Source organism: Poecilia mexicana, unplaced genomic scaffold (genome assembly GCF_051168715.1).
Source record: "Poecilia mexicana isolate PSO_F unplaced genomic scaffold, ASM5116871v1 scaffold_14, whole genome shotgun sequence".
In the NCBI taxonomy this organism is placed as follows: Eukaryota; Metazoa; Chordata; class Actinopteri; order Cyprinodontiformes; family Poeciliidae; genus Poecilia; species Poecilia mexicana.
In genome coordinates this window covers 16,048,707-16,074,210 of record NW_028263383.1, presented here as the reverse complement: position 1 = coordinate 16,074,210, position 25,504 = coordinate 16,048,707, and the positions used below count along the sequence as shown (strand labels likewise).

Here is a 25,504-nt window from a genome sequence, read left to right as displayed (position 1 = left end):
TTCTCCAAAACATTTGTTATATTGTCATATTTCAGTTTTATCTGTAGCAGCCCCTTCCTCCTCTGTTTAAACAATCGATCTTGGATGACACATGTATCATGTGAGAACTCATGAACACAAGCCCCCTCTTGTAAATTTACAGGGATCCTGTTTAGAATTCCTTGTGCGGATATTTACACTCCCACGCCTACATTGGTCTGTCCAGTAATCCTGGGTGGGGGCTGAGGGAGAAAAGGGGGGGGGTAGCTGTTTCAGTCAGTCAAGTTGCAGCGAAACCAAACAAAACACACAACGTTGAGGTGTTCAGAATAAGCTACCTCACACGAGCGCTACATAGAATGCTTTTATTTTGAAAGTATGCAGCGGAAGTACTGTGTTTCCGTGTTGAAAGATGTATCCTCCGGTCTCCATTTTGGAAAAAAAAAACGTAAAAAAAAGGGAAAAAAACCCTCCTCCTGTAATTTACGGTAGGGGCGTGAAGAGGGTTGCGCTTAAAGCGACCAAGGGAAGTTTAGAAACAAAAATATTTGCCTTTTGTATGTTTTAAGCCAGTGTGGATTCACGTTTTTTGTGTCGATAAAAATGGGAAATTGCCACACCGTTGGACCGAACGAGGCCCTCGTTGTTTCAGGTAACGTAAACGTTTCTGTGACGCCGTGTTTTTCCTGCCTGGAGCGTCACTCTTTCGTTAAAGCACTCCTTACGAGAAACTATGAAATAATATCGAAGCTTAGCAGTTAAATTATTTATATATTTTTAACCAGAAACTAATGCGTGCGTTTCTGTTGGGAAAAATGCCGAGTATTATAAAGTATATGACAACAAATTACTATCTTCGGTTTATTTTAAGTCGACAGATTCTCTTCAGTTCCCTCTAAAGGAGAAATGGCAGGTTTAATTTTCTCATGATGATTTGGATGTAATTAGGCCCGAGCAGCTAAGCGCTGCGAGAGCCTATTGAAACTGTGCTGTAAATTATTATTATTATTATTATTCTTATTCTTCCGTAAAATAAATTGGCTTTTTGGGGGCTTTATCATATTCAAAAACTCACCAAACTTGGCGGGGGCATAGAGCCCGGTGAAAATTTACGTATTTTAAGGTCCCCAGAAAAATCGCACAAGAAACGGCTCAAGGGCGCCACCTAGCAAATTTCAAAAGACCCTTTCCTATTCACTTACTTTATCGTACAGACTTGAAACTTGGTACACTTGTACAGCTCCCCAAGACACTCAGAATTTACAATTAATGTCATAGTGCAAGTATCACAGAATGTCGGCCATTTTGGATTGAAGTTCCGATTTTGGCCGTTCACAGGGTTCGCATTTTTTCGAACTAGTCCTAGGGACTTCGATCGATCGGCTTCAAACTCAGTCAGATCGTTCATAAGGCATGGCCGATCCAAAGTTATCAGAGTTTTGCGTTTTTTTTTCTTCTAAATGGAGTTACCTGGGGTCAAAGTTCACCTTGTCGCCATGAAAAATAAAAGGGTTATAACTTTTACAACAAAACTCACAGCAGCACCAAACTTTCAGTGATTGATCATCAACGGGTCCCCTACAACACCCAATGGTCAAATGATGACATCACTTAGGCCACGCCCCCTGACAACAGGAAGTGTCATGTTTTACTGTGAACGGTCCTTATCTGACCCCTTTGACCTAATAAACATGAAACTGTGTCCACAGACAGAAAACATGTTGGTGTGTCATGGATTCCAACCCTGTTTGGCTTTGATGGACCAGGTGGGCGTGGCGGCATGGCGAAGTGACCTGTAACGCCGTCGCCATACGTTTGGCTGTAGATTCCTCAATCTTGTGCCCAGCTGCACCAAACTTGACATGAGTGATCCTGGTGGGATGCCTGACGATCCTATGTCGTCATAGTCTGACGTCATCTAAGCCCCGCCCCCTCAGAACAGGAAGTGCCTTTTATTGACTTGTACAGCTCCATCTCTGGCTCTCTCGACCTAATCAAGATGATTCTGTGTTGGATGACAGATAACATGTTGGTCTCACTTGCTTTAAAGCGCCAAGAGTTTTCAGTAGAGGGCGTGGCCGTGGCAGCGCGGCGAAGCAGAGGGAACGCCGCCGCCATACGTTTGGCTCTAGATTCCACATCATTCAGACCAGCTGCACCAAACTCACTAGGATGCATCCTTATTCATCCACGAACAGGAATCCATAACAGTCGTTGATGGGCGTGGCCTAATTTCTCTACAGCGCCCCCTAGAAATTTTTAAATGATCAGCCCCAAGCCATGCTTTAACCTAGAATTATGAAACTTGGTACACATGTGTATCATGTCAGGACCTACAAAAAAGTCTCTTGGAGCCATGGTGCAAACCCAACAGGAAGTCGGCCATTTTGGATCAAAATCAGCCATTTCCTCTTTTTCATAGACATCGCATCTGATCTATCTCCTCCTGCAGCTTTTGAGATAGAGACTTCAAACTCAGTCAGCAGAGACTTGAGACATTAAAGATGAAAAGTTATCGTAGGAATTTTTCTATGTCAAAGCATGTGGGCGTGGCTAAGTCCCAAACTTTGACTATTCGCCATGAAACATCAAGATGCAATAACTTCCACATAGAAGGTCACAGCTGCATCAGACTTCCTATATCTGACTACAGACCACCCCTCATCACATTGAGATGGTCAGTTGATGACATCACCTTAACCCCGCCCACTTCCGACAGGAAGTCACCTGTTTTTTCTATTGTATGTCTTACTTTTACTCTCTAAGTCATATGGGTTTCATCCGGTGTAGGCTGACATGACATGATATGATGATGAACTCTCCCATGATGAACTCGACTGACCCGTGGGGGCGTGGCTAAGTCCCAAACTTTGACTATACAGCATGAAACATGAATGTGAAATAACTTCCAAATGCCAGGTCACAGCTGCATCAGACTTTCTATGTCTCATTATAGACCAGCCTTCATCATAGTTAGGTGGTCGATTGATGACATCACCCTAGCCCCGCCCACTTCCGACAGGAAGTAACCTCTTTCTTCAATTGTATGTCTTACTTTTACTCTCTAATTCTTATGGGTTTCATCCTGTGCAGGCTGACATGAAATGACATGATGATGAACTCTCCCATGATGAACTCTACTGACCCGTGGGGGCGTGGCTAAGTCCCAAACTTTGACTATACACCATGAAACATGAATGTGAAATAACTTCCAAATGCCAGGTCAGAGCTGCATCAGACTTTCTATGTCTCATTATAGACCAGACCTCATCACAGTTAGGTGGTCGATTGATGACATCACCTTAGCCACGCCCACTTCCGACAGGAAGTCACCTGTTTTTTCTACTGTATGTCTGACTTTTACTCTCTAAGTCATATGGGTTTCATGCTTTGCAGACTGACATAAAATGACATGAAGATGAACTCTGTAAATGCCTACTGACCCGTGGAGGCGTGGCCAGATGGCAGTCCCTCGCCATATGCAAACGATCATCTCTTATTCACACACGCATCATCCCATTTGCTCCAGACTTTTTATGAGTGACACTTGTGAACCTCTAAGGAGCCCAATAGAGTTTAATTGCAATTTGACTCCACTGCGCACCCAGGTTAATCAAACACCTGTGTCTCCTTGCGATATCAGCTGATCTACACCAGATTTTTGTGCATTGTCTGGGAGCAATGTCGAACATGACAGGTGACTATCTTCAGGGCGGGTTTGGCAGCTCCTTGAGAGCAAGGCGGTGGCTGGGGGTAGGCGGTGGCTGGGGTGACATGGTGCTGAGGGGAGGCAGTGGCTGGGGGGAGGTGGTGCTGAGGGGAGGCGGTGGCTGGGGGGAGGTGGTGCTGGAACATACGCGGTGGCTATAGGCTTGAGCGGCGCTTGGCTGCGAGGGCCGCTTGAGGCTCCGCGGAGCTTTAATTATTATTCTTATTCTTCCGTAAAATAAATTGGCTTTTTGGGGGCTTTATCATATTCAAAAACTCACCAAACTTGGCGGGGGCATAGAGCCCGGTGAAAATTTACGTATTTTAAGGTCCCCAGAAAAATCGCACAAGAAACGGCTCAAGGGCGCCACCTAGCAAATTTCAAAAGACCCTTTCCTATTCACTTACTTTATCGTACAGACTTGAAACTTGGTACACTTGTACAGCTCCCCAAGACACTCAGAATTTACAATTAATGTCATAGTGCAAGTATCACTGAATGTCGGCCATTTTGGATTGAAGTTCCGATTTTGGCCGTTCACAGGGTTCGCATTTTTTCGAACTAGTCCTAGGGACTTCGATCGATCGGCTTCAAACTCGGTCAGATCGTTCATAAGGCATGACCGATCCAAAGTTATCACAGTTTTGCATTTTTTTTTCTTCTAAATGGAGTTACCTGGGGTCAAAGTTCACCTAGTCGCCATGAAAAAGAAAACGGTTATAACTTTTAGAAAAAAACTCACAGCAGCACCAAACTTTCAGTGATTGATCATCATCGGGTCCCCTACAATACCCAATGGTCAAATGATGACATCACTTAGGCCACGCCCCTTGAGACCAGGAAGTGTCATGTTTTACTGTGAACGGTCGCTATCTGACCCCTTTGACCTAATCAACATGAAACTGTGTCCACAGACAGAAAACATGTTGGTGTGTCACGGATTCCAACCCTGTTTGGCTTTGATGGAGCAGGTGGGCGTGGCGGCATGGCGAAGTGACCTGTAACGCCATATCCATACGTTTGGCTGCAGATTCCACAATTTTGAGCCCAGCTGCACCAAACTTGACATGACTGATCCTGGTGGGATGCCTGACGATCCTATGTATTCATAGTCTGACGTCATCTAAGCCCCGCCCCCTCAGAACAGGAAGTGCCTTTTTTGGACTTGTAAAGCTCCATCTATGGCTCTCTCAACCTAATCAAGATGATTCTGTGTTGGATGACAGATAACATGTTGGTCTCACTTGCTTTAAAGCACCAAGAGTTTTCAGTAGAGGGCGTGGCCGTGGCAGCGCGGCGAAGCAGAGGGAACGCCGCCGCCATACGTTTGGCTCTAGATTCCACATCATTCAGACCAGCTGCACCAAACTCACTAGGATGCATCCTTATTCATCCCCGAACAGGAATCCATAACAGTCGTTGATGGGCGTGGCCTAATTTCTCTACAGCGCCCCCTAGAAATTTTTAAATGATCAGCCCCAAGCCATGCTTTAACCTAGAATTATGAAACTTGGTACACATGTGTATCATGTCAGGACCTACAAAAAAGTCTCTTGGAGCCATGGTGCAAACCCAACAGGAAGTCGGCCATTTTGGATCAAAATCAGCCATTTCCTCTTTTTCATAGACATCGCATCTGATCTATCTCCTCCTGCAGCTTTTGAGATAGAGACTTCAAACTCAGTCAGCAGAGACTTGACACATTAAAGATGAAAAGTTATCGTAGGAATTTTTCTATGTCAAAGCATGTGGGCGTGGCTAAGTCCCAAACTTTGACTATTCGCCATGAAACATCAAGATGCAATAACTTCCACATAGAAGGTCACAGCTGCATCAGACTTCCTATATCTGACTACAGACCACCCCTCATTACATTGAGATGGTCAGTTGATGACATCACCTTAACCCCGCCCACTTCCGACAGGAAGTCACCTGTTTTTTCTACTGTATGTCTTACTTTTTCTCTCTAATTCTTATGGGTTTCATCCTGTGCAGACTGACATGAAATGAAATGATGATGAACTCTGCCGTGATGAACTCTACTGACCCGTGGGGGCGTGGCTAAGTCCCAAACTTTGAATATACATCATGAAACATGAATGTGAAATTACTTCCTAATGCCAGGTCACAGATGCATCAGACTTTCTATGTCTCATTATAGACCAGCCCTCATCACAGTTAGGTGGTCGATTGATGACATCACCTTAGCCCCGCCCACTTCCGACAGGAAGTCACCTGTTTTTTATACTGTATGTCTTACTTTTACACTCTAAAACATGTTGGTGTGTCATGGATTCCAACCCTGTGCACACTGACATAACATGAGATGATGATGAACTCTGTCAATGCCTACAGACCCGTGGGGGAGTGGCAAAATGGCTGTCCCTCGCCATATGCATACGATCGTCTCTTATTCACAAACGCATCATCCTATTTGCACCAGACTTTTTATGAGTGAAACTTGTGAACCTCTGAGGAGCCCAATACAGTTTAATTGCAATTTGACTCCACTGCGCCCCCTAGGTTAATCAAACAGCTGTATCTCCTTGCCACATGGCCCAATCTGCTCCAGATTTTGGGTGCATGGCCAGTGAACGCTGCCGAAGACATCGAAGCGGATCGCATGGAGGACGGCGCGCGAGCGTCGGCGGTGGCCGGCGGGAGGCGGTGCTGGAACATCCGCGGTGGCTATAGGCTTGAGCGGCGCTTGGCTGCGAGGGCCGCTTGAGGCTCCGCGGAGCTTTAATTTATAATTATTTTGTGAATAGAATGATCATATCCGCCATATTTTCGCATATGTACAGTATGTTCCCATAGCAATATTCCCGCTTTGTTTTTATGCAGTCTGGTCTGTTCAAGATGTTTAAAAAGTCCTGATTTTACCACCATGTTTATCTATATTACATCCCTACAGCATATGGCTCGTAGATTTAATAATTTTTGGTTGCAGCCATTTTCCTTTATATTATTAACTTTTAGAATGGGATACTTTGGTAAAAAAAAAAAGCAGCTATTTTATTAATACGCTATGTATACAGAAAAGTAGACTTAAGAGCAATGAATGTTGAGCATAATTGTATGTTTTCTAATGAACACTGGTGAAATATGGTGGTGCTCTCCTGAAGAAACAGAGGTAATTAAATTAGCAGGGCGGATACATACACCGCACTGCACTGACTGTCTGGTCTGCAGATCTCATGTTTCTTAAACCCCTGACTTTGGGCTCATATAGAGAGAAAAATATGTGTGCATCATGTTCACAAATGCTCATGACAATATTGAAGTCAAGCACAAAACTTGTTCTGAACAAAATGTCACAAATATGTGCACCAATCAGACAAAGATATCCACCAATATGCACTTTTCTAATTGATCTCAACTACCAATTCTGATTTTGATTGATTAGTTTTTTTCCCCCATAAGGACTATAATACAGTATTTAAGTGGGGGAAAATGTAGTAATTTTGAAGGAATTGCATTTTTGTCTAATTTGTTATCCTTATAAACATGTATTAAAGTGCATGCTGGCGGTTGACCCTTTTTATAGACTTGAAATAGAGAGAGCTTTTAGTTTTGATGCATTCAGTAAATTGGAAAACAAACGTTTTCTGTATTGTGGAAAAATTGACCAATAGTTTGGTGACCCTGTAATTTAAAGTCTGCCTTGCGCTTGTCTTAGATTCACGTATGTAAAAAAGAAAATTGTTCATAGCAAAATTGTACCGTTACGGTATAGACACCAACAGTATCGGGGAGTTTGTGATCTTTAAAACGAATATTTTAAAACTTCTGTGTTTTTTCACACTTGTGGCAGATCCACGGTTTGTTGAAACTGTATTTTTGGCTTGTACCACAGATTTCCTGCCCCTTTAACTGAATCTGTAAGGGCCTCTTCCTCATTCACTCACTTCAGCTTCATTGTGAAAACAAAACATTTATGAGTGGCATGAAACATTGGAGCTTAAGACCAGAGCTGAGTTACAGCATGAGCTCTGCATTTGAAACCAGGACCAGTTGATTTAGAAAATAAAAATATTTCTAACTTCTTGAAAGAAGAGGATGTGTGGTTTAATATCATATGTGTTATGTCAGTCACACTGTACATTCCATGTTATTAATCAGGAACCCTCCCTTCTTCTGTCTGTGGAATGAGAGCATTTAGGAATTTCAGCTATGCTGCTGTCTAAATCAGTATGTAGCCCATGTGTTTCTATAGGTGACCTGACCAGTTGGCATTACACTTAAAATTTAAGGTCAAAGAGAGTGTCCTTGCATGTTTAAGACGACAGCTGGTTTCAATTTCTGAATTACCTGGAAAGTTCAGATTTTTGGAAATGACCCTTTGTCTTACAGTGACACTTCTGCTTGAGACATGAAATGTCACAAGAACTGTTACTGAGAGTCTTTCGTCATTGAGAGACAGCTGAAGATGGCTGGGTCAGTAGGCCCTACAATTATCAGTTGTTAGGTCGTGTTTTTTGAGACAGTAAATATAGATCTCCCTTTTCTTTGCCTGCCAGTTAACATGTGACAGCTGGGAATGTCGCACTAAAGAGTCCAGATTAAATCAGTCTGAAAGGTCGTGACCTGTTTTCCTATTGGCACATTTCCCAACTTGAAAGATTCCACAGTTATTGTCAATGTTATCTTGATTTAGCGCCTAGGCTACAAGCTCAGGCAATCGTGGGAATGTTTGTCATCAAACCACAAGGTGCAAGACTTTTGCAGGCTCTACTAGTGCAACCTCATATCATCAGTCGAGATGAAAAGCAAAGGCAACGTGGTTACCTTTTGTGAACTTGTGAGGTCTGTGGGTGAAACAAATAATGAAGCGCAAGACGCTCTGTTCTGCACACAAACATCCTCTTGAGTAGCTAACTGATTCCAGTAAAAGGAAAAAGAAAAAAAATCATTGATTGATTTTGTTTGGTTTTCTTTCAAAAGCACAAATGATTATTTCTGGATTAAAAATGTTCTTCTGGATTTTCGATTTTGATCGTTTTGAAGTAGCCGTCTCAAAAAAAAAAAAAAAAAAAGAGAGAACCTACCAGCTGATATAAGTATTTGGATATTTTACATGATGACAACCATGTGACTCCTGCTCAATGTGTTCTGGAAGGTGGCTGCTGTGGTTCGGATCAGAAGACGTATGTCGTGGGGGGCTGGGCTTGGGCCTGGTGGCTCATCTCTGACATCCAGAGGTAAGAACCTGTCTGCTGTGGCCGTAACAGAGACACATTTCCTAATTGTGTTGTGAGAGCAGGATGCCTGCTGGTCGACAAAACTGCCCACGTCAGAGATAAATGACGAGGAGTAACTGTATTAACCGGCTTGTTGGGTTTCAATGATGAAATCCTTTTTAGCACAGCTGTAAAAATACACTGTACTTTAATCAGGATTTAAAGCTCAGGACTGAGTCACTCTAAGCAAACATTTCTTTTGTCTATTTATTACTAGTGTCAACAAAAAAGAAGTATCCAAACAACTTTCAGTCATGTTAATATGAAACTTAGTTTATATAAATGTCTGGGAGAAGTAGTTTTATTAAAACGACCACCATTTGTCTTGTAAAATCAGATTTTTTCATCATATCTAAAAATAAGGTTTAATATCAAATGGATTTTGATTTAGTATTGGTTTATGATGATGTGCTACAAATGTTACTAAATGACATTTTCTTTTTATTAACATAAATATTTGATTATATGATTACACAATTGTTTTCCAATAACTAGATTTCTTCTCTCTTCTCTCTCATTCATGTGTTCTTTGCACATGAATGGGAGTGACCGCACGGTCAGTGACTGTTTTTATTTCCATTTTTCTAAATTTGCATAAACTCAGAGTAAAGCCAAGTGTGGTTATGCAGCAGATTGGGAGGATGAATCTACTGCTGCCGTTGTGGGTTATGAACTTGTAGTTCCTGTTAACAACGTTCTTAAGAAAAAAAAAAAGCCTGCAGTGGAGTTGGCAAGTACACAATTTGGATTAACTACTCTGCATTTTTATTTATTTATGAAGGTTTGGTTATTATATGAAGTAAACTGCTGGTTTGATTAAGCAGATCTTTTTCTGCACTGTGTTTGCCATGATTTTGTTTTATATAAAAACCGGCTGATTTAATTGCTAAACTGTAACAGATGTTAGTAACATTTGCTGACTTTAGAGGAATCTCTGATATTTAACCAGTTTGTCAGCTTGTACTTTTGCAGTTTTAGTCATTTTCTACTTGAGTTTTTCCGCTGGAAAAGAAAGCCGCCTGCCTTGAGATGTTTCAAAAAAAAAAAAAAAAAAAAATTCTAATCTCTTTAAAGATTCCCATGAAATGTAGCCATAGTTTGATTGACTATTATTTTCCAGCAGAATGTCACTGAGAGTGTTTTTTTTTTTTTTATCAGGGGTCATAACAGCATAAGCGGTTATCAGAATTATAATTCTTGTTCCCCCAAATTAATCTAAAATGCTAAATTTCAGATTAATTTTAGATTAATCAGAATTAATCTAAAATCTAAATTTTAAAATGCTAAATTTTAGATTAATTTTGCATTTTAGACCTGCTTCATTAATTTAGTGTCTCTTTAATTGTATGCACCTATGTGGCTAGCTACCAGCTTTTAGTTTAACAAACTACATGTTATCAGTAATTGACTTTTACGCTGATAAAATAATTACGTAATGAAAACGAATCGCTAGAGAAATCAATCGGTCTTACAAATGAAGACAAATAACATCCGTCATAAAATCCAGAGTTTTTCATATATGAAAAAAGAGCAGCTCATCTTATTCCTTTAAGTGCAGCTCCACTGGAAAGACAAACTCTTAGTTTACTTTTACATATAAAAAAACAAACTTTTATTTGCTATTGAAAAATGATCTAAAAATGAAAGTGACTCCATCTTCCATGTTTCTGGAGTTCCCAGTTGTAAATGGTTTTATAATTAGTTTGCCTCCCCCCTTTGTTTGTGCTTAGCTAACATGCTTTGCTTTGTTTTTCCATCAGCCTGTCTCAGCATTAAAACCTGAAGTCACTCGTTTCACAATAAGTGCTGCTTTTCGTCTGTGGTTGCTAGGAAACCTGAGCATAGACCAAACCTAAACGATGATGCACCATTGAAATTTAAGCAGTCCCAGAGATTCTTCACTGTCTACTTCAGCTTCTGTTTTATTTTAATGTGCATCCTGTGTGTACCATGCAACATAGACGGCATTCTACAGCAGTGGGAGCCTGACTTCCTGTTTAGATGCAGCAATTATCTTAATGCTCAAGGATTTGACTCATTGATCCAGCTGTTCTGGAAAGCACTTGTAGGTGGAGCTGCAAACAGGCTTTTATTTCCAGCTCTGACACTTTAAACAAAAAATCCAATCAAAATAGGATCAGCTAGAAATATTAAATTGGATTATTAATTCGTGATGCTCTCTTTTTCTTAATTATCAGAATGAAATCTGGTAAGAAAAAGGCAAAGTTGTGCAGTGTGTTTGTCCCCGTCTCCCTTCCCTCTTCTACTTGTCGATGGTTATTGACGTTCCTAACAACTGTTGTCCAACTTACTGTTTTGCCTATGCTATTCCCGCTGCCTGCCTGCCTGCCTGTCTGCATAGAATGTCTCTGGAGATTATGACCATCCTCTGTCGCTGTGAGAATATCGAAACCTCGGAGGGTGTTCCCCTGGCTGTGACAGGGGTGGCTCAGGTAACGCACTTGAAAAGGCCCAGAAAGGCCAAAGACAGGCAAAGGAGAATGGTGCCACTAACAAACTAACCAATAATATCTCTGATTGGCTGCAAATGGGGGGATCTGAGGAGTTCAATGCCAAAGAAAGTTGTGCTGCATTTCCTCATACGTAATCCTGAATTACATCAGAATTCGAAGGAGTCTGAATTCTGGATTAAGTGTCTTGTTGCTCTGCTGCTGGTGATCTGGAGTCCTTGGGTGAATGGTTTCACTTTTGTTCTGTTTTTTCTTTTTTTTTCTTTTTTTGTGTGTGTTATCTGTCCCTTCCGTTCATTTCCTCTCCCTGCGTACATGTCGATTTTTATTTGATATTTTTCCACATTCTTCACAGGATAACGCTTGAGATTATGACCCTGCAGCCCAAGTGTGAGGATGTAGAGACAGCGGAGGGTGTAGCTATAACTGTCACTGGGGTGGCTCAGGTAAATCATCACACTTCTCTGGGAATGCCAGATCAGGCTCCACTAACCCCTCTACCCATACCTTCCTTTCTTTGTTAGAAGAGCCAGAAATCAAAGCAGACCAGGAGTTTTATGTACAGATTTCAAGATTCACTCAGACTTTGGGCTAAATTGTTTGCATGATTTTATATCATCCTAAAACAGAATGCATCGAGCTGAAATCCCCTGATTAGCTGCAGACAGTGTTGTGTCTTTTTTTTCTGTTCGTTTCAGGGCTGTAATGTTTTATTCAAAGGTAAATGATCCATAGTGAAAATATCCAACACTTTAAAGCTTACATAGGCAGCAGATTTTTGTTTCTTTTCCTTTATTCTCAATGCTTTTCTTCTACCATCTGGTAGTGATATGCTTTGCATCAATAAGCTGCCGCAAGAAAACTGAGACATAGTTTTAGTAAGTTTCTTTCACCCCAACTTGGATCCAAAGGAAAAGCATTTTTCCGACTAGAGTGTATGGCCATGAGCCAGTTTTCCATTACATGGTACGGTGTCAACTATTTTAGCTTGAAATAGGGTGAATCCAAACTAACATAAAGCAAAACTAATGCTGTATTTACTCAAAGTTTACCCCTTTTTTCATTTTATCATTTCTATGCTGCTATTCCATTTTTATCTTTCCATTTAACAGCTTTCAGTACAAATCATCTGCCGGTTGAATTATTCCTCTTTAGCAATGTGGTGGCGGTGGCTGTTGGGCATCGCTATGAAATGCATCAAGACAAAGGTGGTGAAATAAGTCGTCAGTAGTTCAGTGTCCAGATCTAGAACTTCAAACAACTCTTACCTCTTACCTACCTGAATTTTTAAAACTCCAACCGCATTTTGCCAAATCTGTATTTTTAGTTAAAAATAAATAAAAATTTTGGGGCTCTAGTGGCCTTTATTAGAAAGTGCTAACACAAGAAGGTAGGTAAAGAGAGAGAGAGAGAGAGAGAGAGGAAGGACATGTGGCTCAGGTCACCCGGCCGGGATTCGAACCTGCGCCGGCCACGTCAAGGACTAAGGCCTCCTAATGTGGATTGTGCTCAACTCCTGCACCACCACAAAACCCCCAAAGCAGTGGTCCCCAAAGTCGGTCCTGGAGGGCCGGCATCCTGCACGCTTTAGTTCTCTCCCTGGTAGAAGTAACAACCTTTTCATCATGTCAGTGTTCTTCTTAGGCCCTCTAACGAGCCATCATTTAAACCAGGGAGAAAACTAAAACATGCAGGATGCCGGCCCTCCAGGACTGACTTTGGGGACCACTGCCCCAAAGCATTTTGCCAAATCTGCCGTTTTATTTGCCTCTAATCCAGGGGTGGGCAATCCTGGTCCTCGAGGGCCGGTGTCCTGAAGCTCTTAATGTCTCCCTGGTCCAACACACTTGACTCCAACAGCTGAATCACCTCCTCAGTGCAGTCAGGTTCTCCTGAGTCCTCCTAATGACCTCATTATTTGACTCAGGTGTGTTGAAGTAGAGATGCATCTAAGAGTTGCAGGAGACCGGCCCTCAAATCTATATGTATACTGCTGAAAACCAACTGTGAGGCTTTAAAAGCTTTTATTTTCCTTCCATTTTTATTATTTTAGCCGACAAAACCTGCCAGGAATCCACTTATACTGTCCAGGCGTGCCCCAATCAGAATCTTTTTACAGTACAGAGATTAAATCCGATACCTCCTAAAATGCATTTAAAAACTCAGTAGGTCTAAAGTGCAGTAAGATAATGCTTCACTTTATCACCCTTAAGTGGTCCATGTTAGCACTGTGATGATGTTCTTAATTTACTCGCCTGTGACGTCCTCAGTGCTGCAGTCTCTGTTTTTCTTGGTAGCGACAGGCATTATCTGTCAAAGGGAGTTTCTTTTGTTTCTAATTAGACACATACAGCTGCTGTTGATCAAAGGCAGTTAGCCGAAATGCTGAGCTAATGCTGCTAGCATTTTTACTCTTGAGCAATGTTTGATAATTCTGCTCGTAAAATTTTAACTCAATTCCAGGGGTGGGCAAAAAGAGAAAGCTTTCAGGAAACATTTTCTCCTTTCTTACAAATGTAACACTTTGCTTTGTACATCATAAAGTGAAATGATGTTTTAGATGCTTTTTGCAGAGCGTTCCTTTCTACATCCGTGTGGGTGTAACATGTAGAGAATGTCACATGACGCTGCAGCAGCAGGGATAGTCTCTATTGCACTATGAACATCATTGTAAAGGGTGAAAATAAAAAAATTACATCAGTTCAATGTGCAAAAATTAACTGTATATTTGTGGGAGTGCAACTGAAGAGTATCAGCTGTTAGTCCTTTAAAATTGTCTTGATTGAAACCCCATCGATACAAACATAATACTTTTTTTCTTATATCTTTTTTAATGCATAAAGTCATGCAATAATAAGTGTTATTCAAATCCTTTTCTGTGGCTTTTTCACAAGGTGATTAAGTTCGGTAACTACGTCCTACTCCTTTGCGATTCTTATTTTTAAAATGCACATTGCCTGAATGTGAAATGTTCTCACATTCAGGGAAGTGTGTGTTTTCTCAAAAAAAAGCCTTGAGCACACTGAGAGAATAAACAGCTTATCCTGCCAACAACAAGAGGATACTGTGAGAAGCAAAGCAGGAAATCATTGTCATGTTGATCTATGAACACAGTCGAACCATACCATGTAGTGGAAAATCATGGTCAGTCTAAAGCACGAACCAGTCAGAGCTCAGAAAGCAATAAAGACGCTAAACTATATTGGATTGTAATTCAGTTTGTGTTGAGTCTTCATGTTAGACTCTCAGGTCATTCACACTTTGTTTGAAGCAGCGTCAGCCCGGACTTCTTCAGTGCCAAAGTATGTTTCTTTTTGTAAACAAAGTCAAAATCCACTATCTTTTTAAGTTCATGCTGTGACAGATTCAGCAATGCGGTGGGCACACCCTTATCTTTGTGTGTTGTAAAAAAAAATTAAAATCCATCCAGATCCCAGTGGCGACAGATGTACTATTGACTATCTAAAGGTAAACCCTGTCTTTAGTGTCTGAGCTTGTGAGGAACCAGTTTAACTGCTTCTGTTTAGGATCAAATTTCCTTTTTCCAAGAGCCTGTAATCCATGTCGTGACATCACTAAAGACATGTTTTTGAGATGTTCTAAGAGCCTCTCTTTAGTCCAATATGGTCAAAATAAACCACGTGGCCAAACAGGAAGAAACCCACCACTGCATTGTTTAAAACAGGATATATTACGTTAATGTGTAACTGAATTCGTACTAAAATGTTCTTTATAGCCACTCTGTTGTGCTAGATTTCTGACTTTAGAAACAGATTAAAAGATCAACTTTGTTCCAGAAGCAAAACTGTCAGCTTCCCAAGGGATTCTATTGGATTTTCTCTTTAAAATTGTGAAACACTGTTTTTCTCCAAATCATATCCTTCTTTGTTTCATTTTCCTGCTTCCCGTCTGCATGACAGAGTGGGATTATTAGTTCTCTTTTTTTAGCCAGAGTTATGACACGGTTCCCGTCTCAGTTTCCCTACTTGTAACTGACAATGACCCCACTGTCTGCTGCTAAACAACTCCTCTCACTCTCACGGTTTAACCCAGAAGCTCATCCTGGGCATCATCTGATTGGCCCAACCTAATCCAGAGCCATTGTGGCCTTTTCCATGGTAACAAGTCATATGTTCCTCCACAGCTAAACATGTCTGGACTTGAGGAGTGGCTCTCAGTAGAAGCTTTTCAAATAAAACCAGAACATAACGTTCATGTTGAGATTTCTCTTTTTTATTTTATTACAGATGTATTTTATTCAAATATTCATCTCATTGGACATTTTCACCTATAACCCAAATCAGTTTTGAAGTTCATTTTTAAGTTTGGGCACCTAGTAATATGTCAGTTTTTTAATAAGTTGGAGGAACAAAAAGATGGTGTCGCATAACAGATAGGAGGGTTTCTACCGCCATCACCCCTCACAGGTCCTTGTGTAAGCCCGAGTCGTGGCACAGCTCCCCCTGCTGTCTGTTTGCGCTGGCATGTATGTGTTGATGTGGTTGGCTTGCGGCCTCCTCTGTTCGCAGACGGTTTTCTCGGAATGACGACCATCTTTCCTCACTTTGTGTTTCCCTCGTTTCTGGAGTGGAGTGCATGTCGTAAAGCAAAACCATGTGCAGACCTCTCGCCTAAGGACCCAGCTCACTGTCTTTTATACCGTTTCAGCTCCTGTGGACTACATTATCAGGCTAAATCTTCTTAGCGCTTTTTTGATGACCTTTAAATGCCTTCATTTTGTAAATCTCAGGTTAAATGCAGTTTTTTATTAGTTGACTTTTAAATGATTTACATTGTTTGCAGCTTTGTGGCCAGACTGCAGTTATTACTCAAAGGTAAAATTAAATATGCCCTATTTAAGTGACATTTTAAATCAAATATCTGCTTGTCTTTATTGATTAGATAAGTAGATTTGGAGTAAAATGTAGCTTTACATATGGTATTTTTATTCTAAAGTGCTTCTAATTTAAAAATGAGTTGGATTATGATTGAGAAAGTCACAAGGACAAAGTCTGGCCATGCAGTTTGGTTTTATATATACCAAAAATGCATTAACTTTGGGGTTTCATGTGAAAATAGTTTTGAACAAACCCATTTCGATGTGGAGGAATGATATTTTGCAGCCTGCTGTCAGTTGTAAAAAGTTAAAAATTTCTTTCAAAAACTCACCATTTATGCATTCATGTCACTGAAGTGAATAATGTCACCAGTTTTACCACTTTTTCTGTGATGATTCACTGCGTTCAGTCACCTGTTTTTAATACCCCAGTGATGATGTGAAAGTGAATATGGAAGGACGGCGTGTGTTTGCCCGCAGCCAGCAGAAAAGCTAACACGTTTTCATGCATGCCGCTCGCTCCTGGGTTTGCGGATGTGTGTGTTCAGCTGACAATCTGTGTCCGTGCTGGCACTAGGTGAAGGTGATGACGGAAAACGAACTGCTGGGTTTCGCCTGTGAACAGTTCCTGGGAAAGACCGTGATGGAGATCAAGAGCGTCATCCTGCAGACCCTGGAGGGTCACCTGCGCGCCATCCTTGGTGGGTACTTCCTGAAGCTGAGACGGCTGTTTTCAGATTTGTTGCTGACGGTGTCTGAACCGCTTCATGTTTAGACCTGTTAAAAACACAAACTGCATGGTGTCTTATCTGGACTTTATGCAATAAGCTAGCACAAAATCATGTTTATCTCTGAAATGGATGGAAAAGGATTTGTGGTTTTCAAAATGTTTCTTTTAAATAAATACATATTAAAAATGTGCAGTGTACTTTAGGGCTGAAGATGGATACATCATCAATATCAGTGTAGTAATAGTAATAATAAGATATATTGTCTGACACAATATTCAATCATTTCATTGAAGGCCGACACAGAACTACACAGCATTCTGGGGGATGTAGGCAGAGGAAAGACTGCAGAACTTTTTAGGGAGTGTGTTAATCGGTTTATCACATTAAAAGACAAAAAGATCTGATGGATTGCTGTCACAAAATCTCCATTAGGTTTTGATCTGGACACAAAATTCAAATTTAAAAATGCATTGAGACCCTCGACAAAGGGGATTCCAGCCAGTTATCACATTTAAGTTAAAGTGAAGGAACAATATTTTAAAATTCCTCAGCATTTTAGATTATCATTCAGTTTATTACTGGCTTGAAATAATCTATTTTCTAGTGTAGATGGTTAAATGTCCTAGTAAAAGGGTGGATAGTAAGTAAGTACATTTGATTTAAATAGCACCTTTCTCAGACAGCAGTCACAAAGTGCTTCACAGTAAAAACAAAACAAAACTGTAGAGTCAATAAGATACAAAGAAATACATTAAATCTAGGATCAGTTTTTGCTGCCAGAACATGTTTTCTCATTTAGTTTCTAGTGCAAATATAGTACAATTGAAGTAATTAAAACTAACTTACAGCTTGTTTTAAGTTTAAGGACGTTAACGATCCCTTTAATCTTCAGGTACCCTCACAGTTGAACAGATTTACCAGGACAGAGACAAGTTTGCGTCTCTGGTGAGGGAGGTGGCTGCTCCCGATGTCGGCCGAATGGGCATCGAGATCCTCAGCTTCACCATCAAGGTGTGCAGCAGGTTTATTGTTTGGTTTTGTTGGGATTTAATTCTACTTGCCATACCCATAGAATATTTTCACCACTTGCTGTTTTGCACGCCTGTGTTTATTTTCCCTGCTGACAGGATGTTTACGATAAAGTGGAGTACCTGAGCTCCCTGGGGAAAACGCAGACGGCTGCAGTGCAGAGGGACGCAGACATCGGTGTGGCGGAGGCAGAGAGGGATGCAGGCATCAGGGTGAGATGAGCTTCAAGAAGAAGATGCGTTTCCCATCCGCTGATCGTCTTAATTTAGCCGTTTTTAATTTTTCTTCTTTTGCTTTCAGGAAGCCGAGTGTAAGAAACAAATGATGGACGTCAAGTTCGTCGCAGACACAAAGATGGCCGACTCCAAACGAGAGCTGGAGATGCAGAAAGCCTCCTTCAACCAGGAAGTGAACACAAAGGTATCCAGTTCGACACATTCTGCAAAATTCAAAAACAGACAAGTGAAATTCTAGATGTAGTTCCATATAAAAAAAGAATATTCCTTGCAGAAAGCAGAGGCTCAGCTGGCGTATGAGCTGCAGGCGGCCAAGGAGCAGCAGAAGATCCGTCTGGAGGAGATCGAGATCGAGGTGGTGCAGAGGAAGAAGCAGATCACCATCGAGGAGAAGGAGATCGATCGAACCGAAAAGGAGCTCATTGCAACCGTGAGGAGACCTGCAGAGGCCGAAGCCTACAAGATGCAACAGCTGGCCGAGGGACAGAAGTACGATTCAGTTGGTTTTACGCAGTCTGGAAATTAATGGAATAAATTTTTATCATATAAAAAACAAATTTTATATGATGTGAAACAATCATTTTTGCTTTTCTGACTGTGTTTAAAGTTGTCTGTGCTTAATCTAGGCTAATCTACACCAGTTTCTAGTGAAAATATCTTTGTACACGTAAACTAACTGGAGCCTCCCTCGAAACACTAACATAATCATTTGTACTGACAGTTATATTTGGTTGCATGTACAGAGGTTGTTTGGCATACGGCAGAAGGCTGCCAAGTCACTCGTGACCCATTTCTGCTTCTGGTGTCTCATCGCAGGATAAAGAGGGTGCTGACGGCGCAGGCGGAAGCTGAGAAGATCCGCTGCATTGGTGAGGCTGAAGCTGCTTCTATTGAAGCTGTGGGCAAAGCAGAGGCTGAGAAGATGAGGCTGAAGGCTGAAGCCTACCAGCAGTACGGAGAAGCTGCCAAGACGGCGCTGGTGCTGGACGCTCTACCTAAGGTCCGCGCTACACGCTTATTTACATCTGGGTTTCAGTCCGTCTTAACCCTCACCACATTTCTGTTCATGTGTTCTTTGGTCACTGCAGAAAGTCGACTTGTAAATTATATTTATTTCAATCTGTTATTTAGTATGTTTTGTTCATGTAACGTAGCCATTTCTGCTAATGTGGCATTAAATCTGAACTCCAATCAGTTCCATGTTGCATGAACAGATTGCTTTGTAAACTAACATTTAATGTAGAGATGAAGCGATTAATCGTAATCAATAGAATTTGGGAGAAATTGATTAATCGTTAACTGGAGCAGACAGACTCAAAAAAGGCCTTTTCCTGAAGAACAACATACTACAAGCAGTAATTAAGCTAAAACTGTCCAAAGATTTTACACATTTTGAAGTTTAGGTTAAGAAGGCCTTTGTCTGCAATTAAACTCTATTCCAAACTATGCCAGCTCTCACATGGCATTAATCAGTTAATCCAAAACATAATCTCCAGAATAATCAGTAACTGAATGAATGCATTTCCTGTTAACTTGGAGTGGAACATGTTGCTGTTTCTGTTCCATTCAAACGGATCCTTCTGATTCAGTCACCATCCAGTGGACGCTGGGCCAGTGCTTGAAGCTTTAATGTTTTTCTTGTGTGTTTTGCAGATCACCAGTAAGGTGGCTGCTCCTCTGGCCAAGACCAGTGAGATCGTCATCCTGAGTGGCGAAGGCAGCCGCGTGACCGGAGAGGTGAATCGACTTCTAGCTGAACTCCCCGTCTCCATCAACGCCCTCACCGGGGTAGATCTGACCAAGGTGAGTCATCCATGAGAGCTCACACGCCTTAACTCAACGTCTGTCTCAATGATTAGTCATTTATTTACCTTTTTTCTTACTGAAAGATGTTCCATTACGAGCTAAAACCATACAGGTTTGTGACCCATTTTCAAACTCAGATTTGTTTATTTTTGTATTTGATCAGATTGATCTGATTTCTGTTTTCTTATTCAAAATCACCCTGAGCATCATTCAGAATATTTCTTTCTAGCCTATGAATCTTGAACAGGTAAATGTTTACATTACAGGTTTGGAAAGTGCTTGATTTCAGTTATTGATCTGTGTGATAGAAATAATAGTTTATAGTTGAGGAATGTTTGTTAAATGTTGTTCTCGGACCAGTCAGCTGTGTGTGAGAGAGACATTTCAAAGTCTTTGTTTACCTAGACTGTAGAACACAATTCACATTAATAAGACATTGTTAATAACAGTACTGAATTATATTGAATAATAGGGAATTGTTAATTTGTCTGGTTTTTATCTCCAAAGTGCAGTGCTGGAAAAAGTTTGCAAACTTACCTTGAAACGTTCTTGATTTTTACTGTGGGAAAACGTGAATGATGGAAGAAGATCCATTTCCACCCTCCATATTTATTGCATTAATCCTTCTGATCCCACAGATCCCTCTGCTCCAGAAGATGACCGGCCCACAATGCCAAGCGGCTGTGTGATGTATGAGACAATAAGGCCTCAAGCATGAAGAGGCTTCTCAGTCAGATAATCCCTCGTTGCAACTGCCTTCAACCAGAAACACTTGACACCGACCAAGAGGTTTTTTTTTTGTTTTCAGACTATTTCTAAGCGAATTTTAGTTTTGTATAGGAAAAAGAAATATTCGCATCAAGCTGTATCTTAGCTTGGTTTCAGTTCGTCCTTATCCTCCTTAGCTAAGATGCTACTGTTTATTCACTTCTACATGGTATCCAAAACAGAGCAGAGTGTGTTGCTTAAAGATCCAGAGATGTATTGTGTATTCCAGTCCAGATTAGGGGCAGATTCCTGCTGGAGTCAAAGACTTTCCAAGTCGGGCGTTGAGCCGCTGTTCCACCTCTGGAAGCTGTGCAGTGACGCAGCTGCTGCCTCTTCCTGTCTGTCGTTACAGATGAGTTCCTAACTCTGACTGATCTCTTCCTCTGAGTGTAGCTGTAAGAGGTGGATTTCTGAATCAGCTGTACGATGATCCTCACTGCAGTTTATCATGTTGCCCGTCTGTTTCCGATGTCCAGTGCCTGTCCAAACCTTCATGCACTAATGTGGATTTATGCCTGTCAAACATGGCTACAGTAAATCTGGTGTTTTTTTTTTTCTCTTTCACTTTTATCACTCGTTTGAACACATTTGCACCTGCGAAGCGAGAAGAAAGCCATACATAGCCTTAAAGGAGACCCTGGATCTCAGCTGGGGCTGTCGAAACCTTTTCTATTACCTCAAGTAGCAAAACGTTAGGCTGCCGTTTTATTTCTCCTCTCTGCTTGTCTTCCTTGTCCGCCCCCCCTTTGAAGCGGCGTTCACATCATGAGTAATCACATCGTGAACCCCGTGCACGTCCTCTTCTATCCACGCTGACAAAGCAGAAATGAAATGACACGAGTTGGAAAACAAGCATGTGATCAATTTGGCAACGCTTCACATGACATCTGTGCTTTGTTGCTCTTTTGATTGGTGGGTCCAATGAATGACTGAGTTTGAGCAGCTGGACCCGTAACTATGAATTCTAGAGAAAAAGTTTTGGTATGAAGAAACGGAATATGAATCTCCTCCAATCCCGTTCTTATTATTATGTCAGACCATAGCGATTGTGATATAATTTCCTGGTTTTTAGTCAGGTTGATTTTTTTTTTTTTTTCCTTTTTTTTCTTAAGGGTTGACTGATACAGAAAGGGAGGGTTGCTTGTAGTTGTTACATAATGTCAGAAATCTAAAACTTTGTAATCATCTGTGTTGTCCAGCATACTGTGAATGTTTGGCCTGCCTTTTATTGTTGTCGTTTATTTTTATTTTTTAGTAAACAGCTGATAAACCACTTTGTAAGGAGCTTAATGACGACTTTCCGAGTCCGTGACCATAAACATTTTCTTACATTTTGCCTCTGAGTTTTAATTTTTTTTTTCCCGTTTGTATTTTCTGTGAAGTTTTAAAACCCTTTCTTTTGTTTTTGTTTTCTAAAATGCTCTATGTGTTGTGTTTTTTTTACGCCTGAACAGATCCAGGAATCACATTCGTCTGCTAGCTTGTCGCGTTATCCTCTGTCGTTTGTGTCGGCCAGTGCCGTTACTTTCAGCCGTTCCCAGGAAGTGAGTCATTCCGACCTGTCGGGGAGAACGGATCGCTTTCCCGTCAGTGAGATTCATTCAGAGACTGATGTCATTCGGCTGCACATTAAATAATTGGCAGCTCTCCCCCCTTCATTCTCCGGTCACATTGTTTCACAGGTTTCTAACAGTCATGCTTTTTATGTTAAAGGTTGTATAAAAAAAAATAAATAAAAATACGTAGATATATTATAATCTCACCTATATTTGTCATAATTCTGAACTTTTGTGCAGCAATGACGCACATTTTCACTAAACAGAACCTCTTTGTGATACTTGTTTAAATTTAGGAAATTAGATTTCCTTAGTGCCTTTGTTAAAGTAATGAGCTCTGTGCAGATTATCACCTCAGAGACGTGACAGGATTTTTGTTAAAAATGTGCTTTCGCCTAATCTTGTAGATGAAAATGAAGTTGAATATATAGCTGAATTGTTATTAAATAAGTCTATATACGTAAAAAGCTTTTATTTTGAAACTTTTGACCTCATCAGTTGTTTTGGCCATCATATTTGTGCCAAAGAATGCAAAATCATTTGACTAATCAGATGCAACTTCTTGTGACTTGGTGTAGCATTTGAGAAAGAAATAAAAACCACCAAAAACACATTTTCGACCTATGCCTTAACTCTCATCTTTGTCTAAAACACGTCTGTTCTCTGTTGATGTTTTCATTCGGTTTTATTTCATGGCTTCTCATGTACCGATGGCTGTAAGGAGAAGCCACGGCAGCATGGAGGATTAAGCATGTGTTCATGTTATTCTGTGTTGTCACTCTAATATAAAGTTATATCACCTTCAGTACGTCTCTGTGTTCAATTTCTCTTATGCACGTAAATAAAATGAATTGCATCATTTAGAAAATGGGCTAATAAAGCTAATATTGATCCTTCACAGGATAGCGCATTTATTTGATCTTAACAGAGCCGTCATAGCCAGTTCAGGCCAGTAGAGGTCACTGCAGGGATATTTTTTAACACTTTTCCAGCCGACGGAAGTGTAGGATGGAACCAGTAGTCTGTTATTTGAAGAGTTTCTAAGCGCGTTTTTTCCTTTTAAGTTAACTCACCAAACGGCTTATTTTGTCAGTTCTTCTTACTTTAATGTGAGTGGCGCTCAGACGATCCCCGTCAGTCTTGGACCACACTGAAATTGAATTTGAGCGCAAGCTTGGTATTTCTCAAAGTGGCATCAGCCGAAAATGAGGAAAAAATAAAATATATATATATATTTTTCTGCTCAAAAACATAAAGGGAACACTCAAATAACACCTCCTAGATCTGAATGAATGAAATATTCTCATTGAATACTTTGTTCTGTACAAAGTTGAATGTGCTGACAACAAAATCACACAAAAATCATCAATGGAAATCAAATTTATTAACCAATGGAGACCTGGATTTGGAGCCACACACAAAATTAAAGTGAAATGTTCCCTTTATTTTTTTGAGCAGTATATGTATATATATATATATATATATATATATACACACACAAACTTTAAGAACTTACTCACATAATGCTTAATATCAATCCTCAAGCATTTTGAGGATTGACCAAAACCTTTGTTAGGAGTCATCTTGTTGGTGCATTATGCCGTTTTATGATTGACCATTCTTGTGATAATTGTAGCACTGAAAAAAAGGAAATCTGGTTACTTTTTGTCCGCTAAGGTAATGTAATCCAAAACAGTCGTGTCATGGTAGGAGAATAAAGCAGCTAAGTTCTGAAAATGTGGTAAACTGTTCCTCAACTTCACTTTGACCAAACTGTAAAATTAACAGTTTGTTGAGGAGCTTCTCCACCAACCAGAGTGTGCATCATTATGGATTAAAACCTTAACTCTACAATACTTTTATTGTCAATGCACAGTAAGCGGCTCTTAACTGTGGAAGAAATTAAAAATATTCACATCTCATCCTGGTGGACGATGACAAGATCATAAAAGTACAAAATGCAAGAAGAGTCAGAAACAGGACACAAACCAACCATTGTTGGGATGTTTTATTTTTTAGATTACATTTTTTATTCAGCTTATTGATCCGGTATGCAGGCTAGAAATAGTTCTGAAAGTTTAGAAGCAGGACAATTTGTTCTGTCTGCCAAAAGACAAAAAAGATCAAAGTTGGGGGTCGTAAATCAACGTTTATTTTGAGATCCTCACAAACCAAGCTGACAAAAATTACGGCAGTTAAAACATATTTATGTAATAAGCGTTACAGCAGATTAAAAAGCTACACTTGGAAATAATTAAAAACAATAAGTTGGTTGTTGATGCTGTCTTTGTAATAACAAATATGAAATAAATACTGTTTTACAATATTAATTTGGGAAGAGGAAACCCTTGGGAACCGCTGACTCGGATGAGCCCCTTTTGAAATAACAATAATAAAAAAATACATTTCTGTTTTCTGACAGTTTGTTTTACTCAACTGAACCTTTTTTTAAACCAACTCAGGGATGTAAAACATAAGCGGTTTGCGTTTGTTTCATGAATATCGAAAACACCCAGAGTTCCCCTTCAGAGCAGCATTAAAATGTCCCGTCCTCCTCGCTAGTTGTACGCAGTTCTGTTCGGTCTTATCTCAGCTGATAAGAAGCTCATTTTTCAACACAAAAAAAAAAATAAAAAAATCTTCTTACTTTGCAGGACGTTTTCTAATCTGCTGTAAGAACCATAATGAGCTGGCCTTAAGTTAATAACCTCATCTTGTGGAAGCAAACTGACGTGGGACATCAGCCCTGTGTACAGCTGCTGTTCAGACGTTACTCTGCTTGTTAATGAGATCTGTTGATGTGTCTCCAAACTCTTAATTAGTCTGTATTTTAAAAAAAAAGATCCAATATGAGTGTGGGAAAACGGTTTGCACCAAAAAGCTGGTTTTTCATGTCTGACAGCAGCATCAGGAGTTTGATTACAACTAAATTATCACATCTTAAGTAAAATAAAACATTCTTGGCAATGAACTTCAACTATTTGTCTATTAATAACCCAGTTTTTTATTTTATTTTATTTTTTTTTACATTTTCTCTTCCGAAGACCAAATGTAAGTTTTACTGCTGCATTCAAATCTACTTTTAATGAAATAATGTTTTCAAAGAAAGACTGACCTAAATCCTGATGTTACTGCTCAGAAA

At 40.3% G+C, this 25,504-nt stretch overlaps 1 protein-coding gene across 2 annotated transcripts; it reads left to right on the top strand.

Annotated features, from left to right (window-relative positions):
- Positions 1-371: 371 nt before the first annotated feature.
- On the top strand, positions 372-23,167 carry LOC106933206 (flotillin-2a). 2 transcript variants are annotated; one of them, XM_015012320.2, is made up of 11 exons: positions 372-631; positions 8,808-8,889; positions 11,755-11,845; positions 16,814-16,937; positions 17,860-17,978; positions 18,095-18,208; positions 18,297-18,416; positions 18,507-18,721; positions 19,049-19,232; positions 19,886-20,035; positions 20,677-23,167. In XM_015012320.2, the coding sequence occupies exons 1-11, from the start codon at positions 583-585 to the stop codon at positions 20,725-20,727; spliced, it is 1,299 nt and encodes a 432-aa protein (XP_014867806.1). In that variant the 5' UTR covers positions 372-582; the 3' UTR covers positions 20,728-23,167. The 2 variants fall into 2 exon arrangements, with proteins under 2 accessions (XP_014867806.1, XP_014867808.1); XM_015012322.2 differs by lacking the exons at positions 372-631; positions 11,755-11,845.
- The last annotated feature ends 2,337 nt before the right edge of the window (positions 23,168-25,504 follow it).

Bases quoted from the DNA above. Each gene is read 5' to 3' on its own strand.
- LOC106933206 (XM_015012320.2), top strand. From the start codon at position 583: ATGGGAAATTGCCACACCGTTGGACCGAACGAGGCCCTCGTTGTTTCA. The intron at 632-8,807 runs GTAACGTAAACG...GTGTTCTGGAAG, and splicing joins CGAGGCCCTCGTTGTTTCAG to GTGGCTGCTGTGGTTCGGAT. The intron at 18,722-19,048 runs GTACGATTCAGT...GTCTCATCGCAG, and splicing joins CAGCTGGCCGAGGGACAGAA to GATAAAGAGGGTGCTGACGG.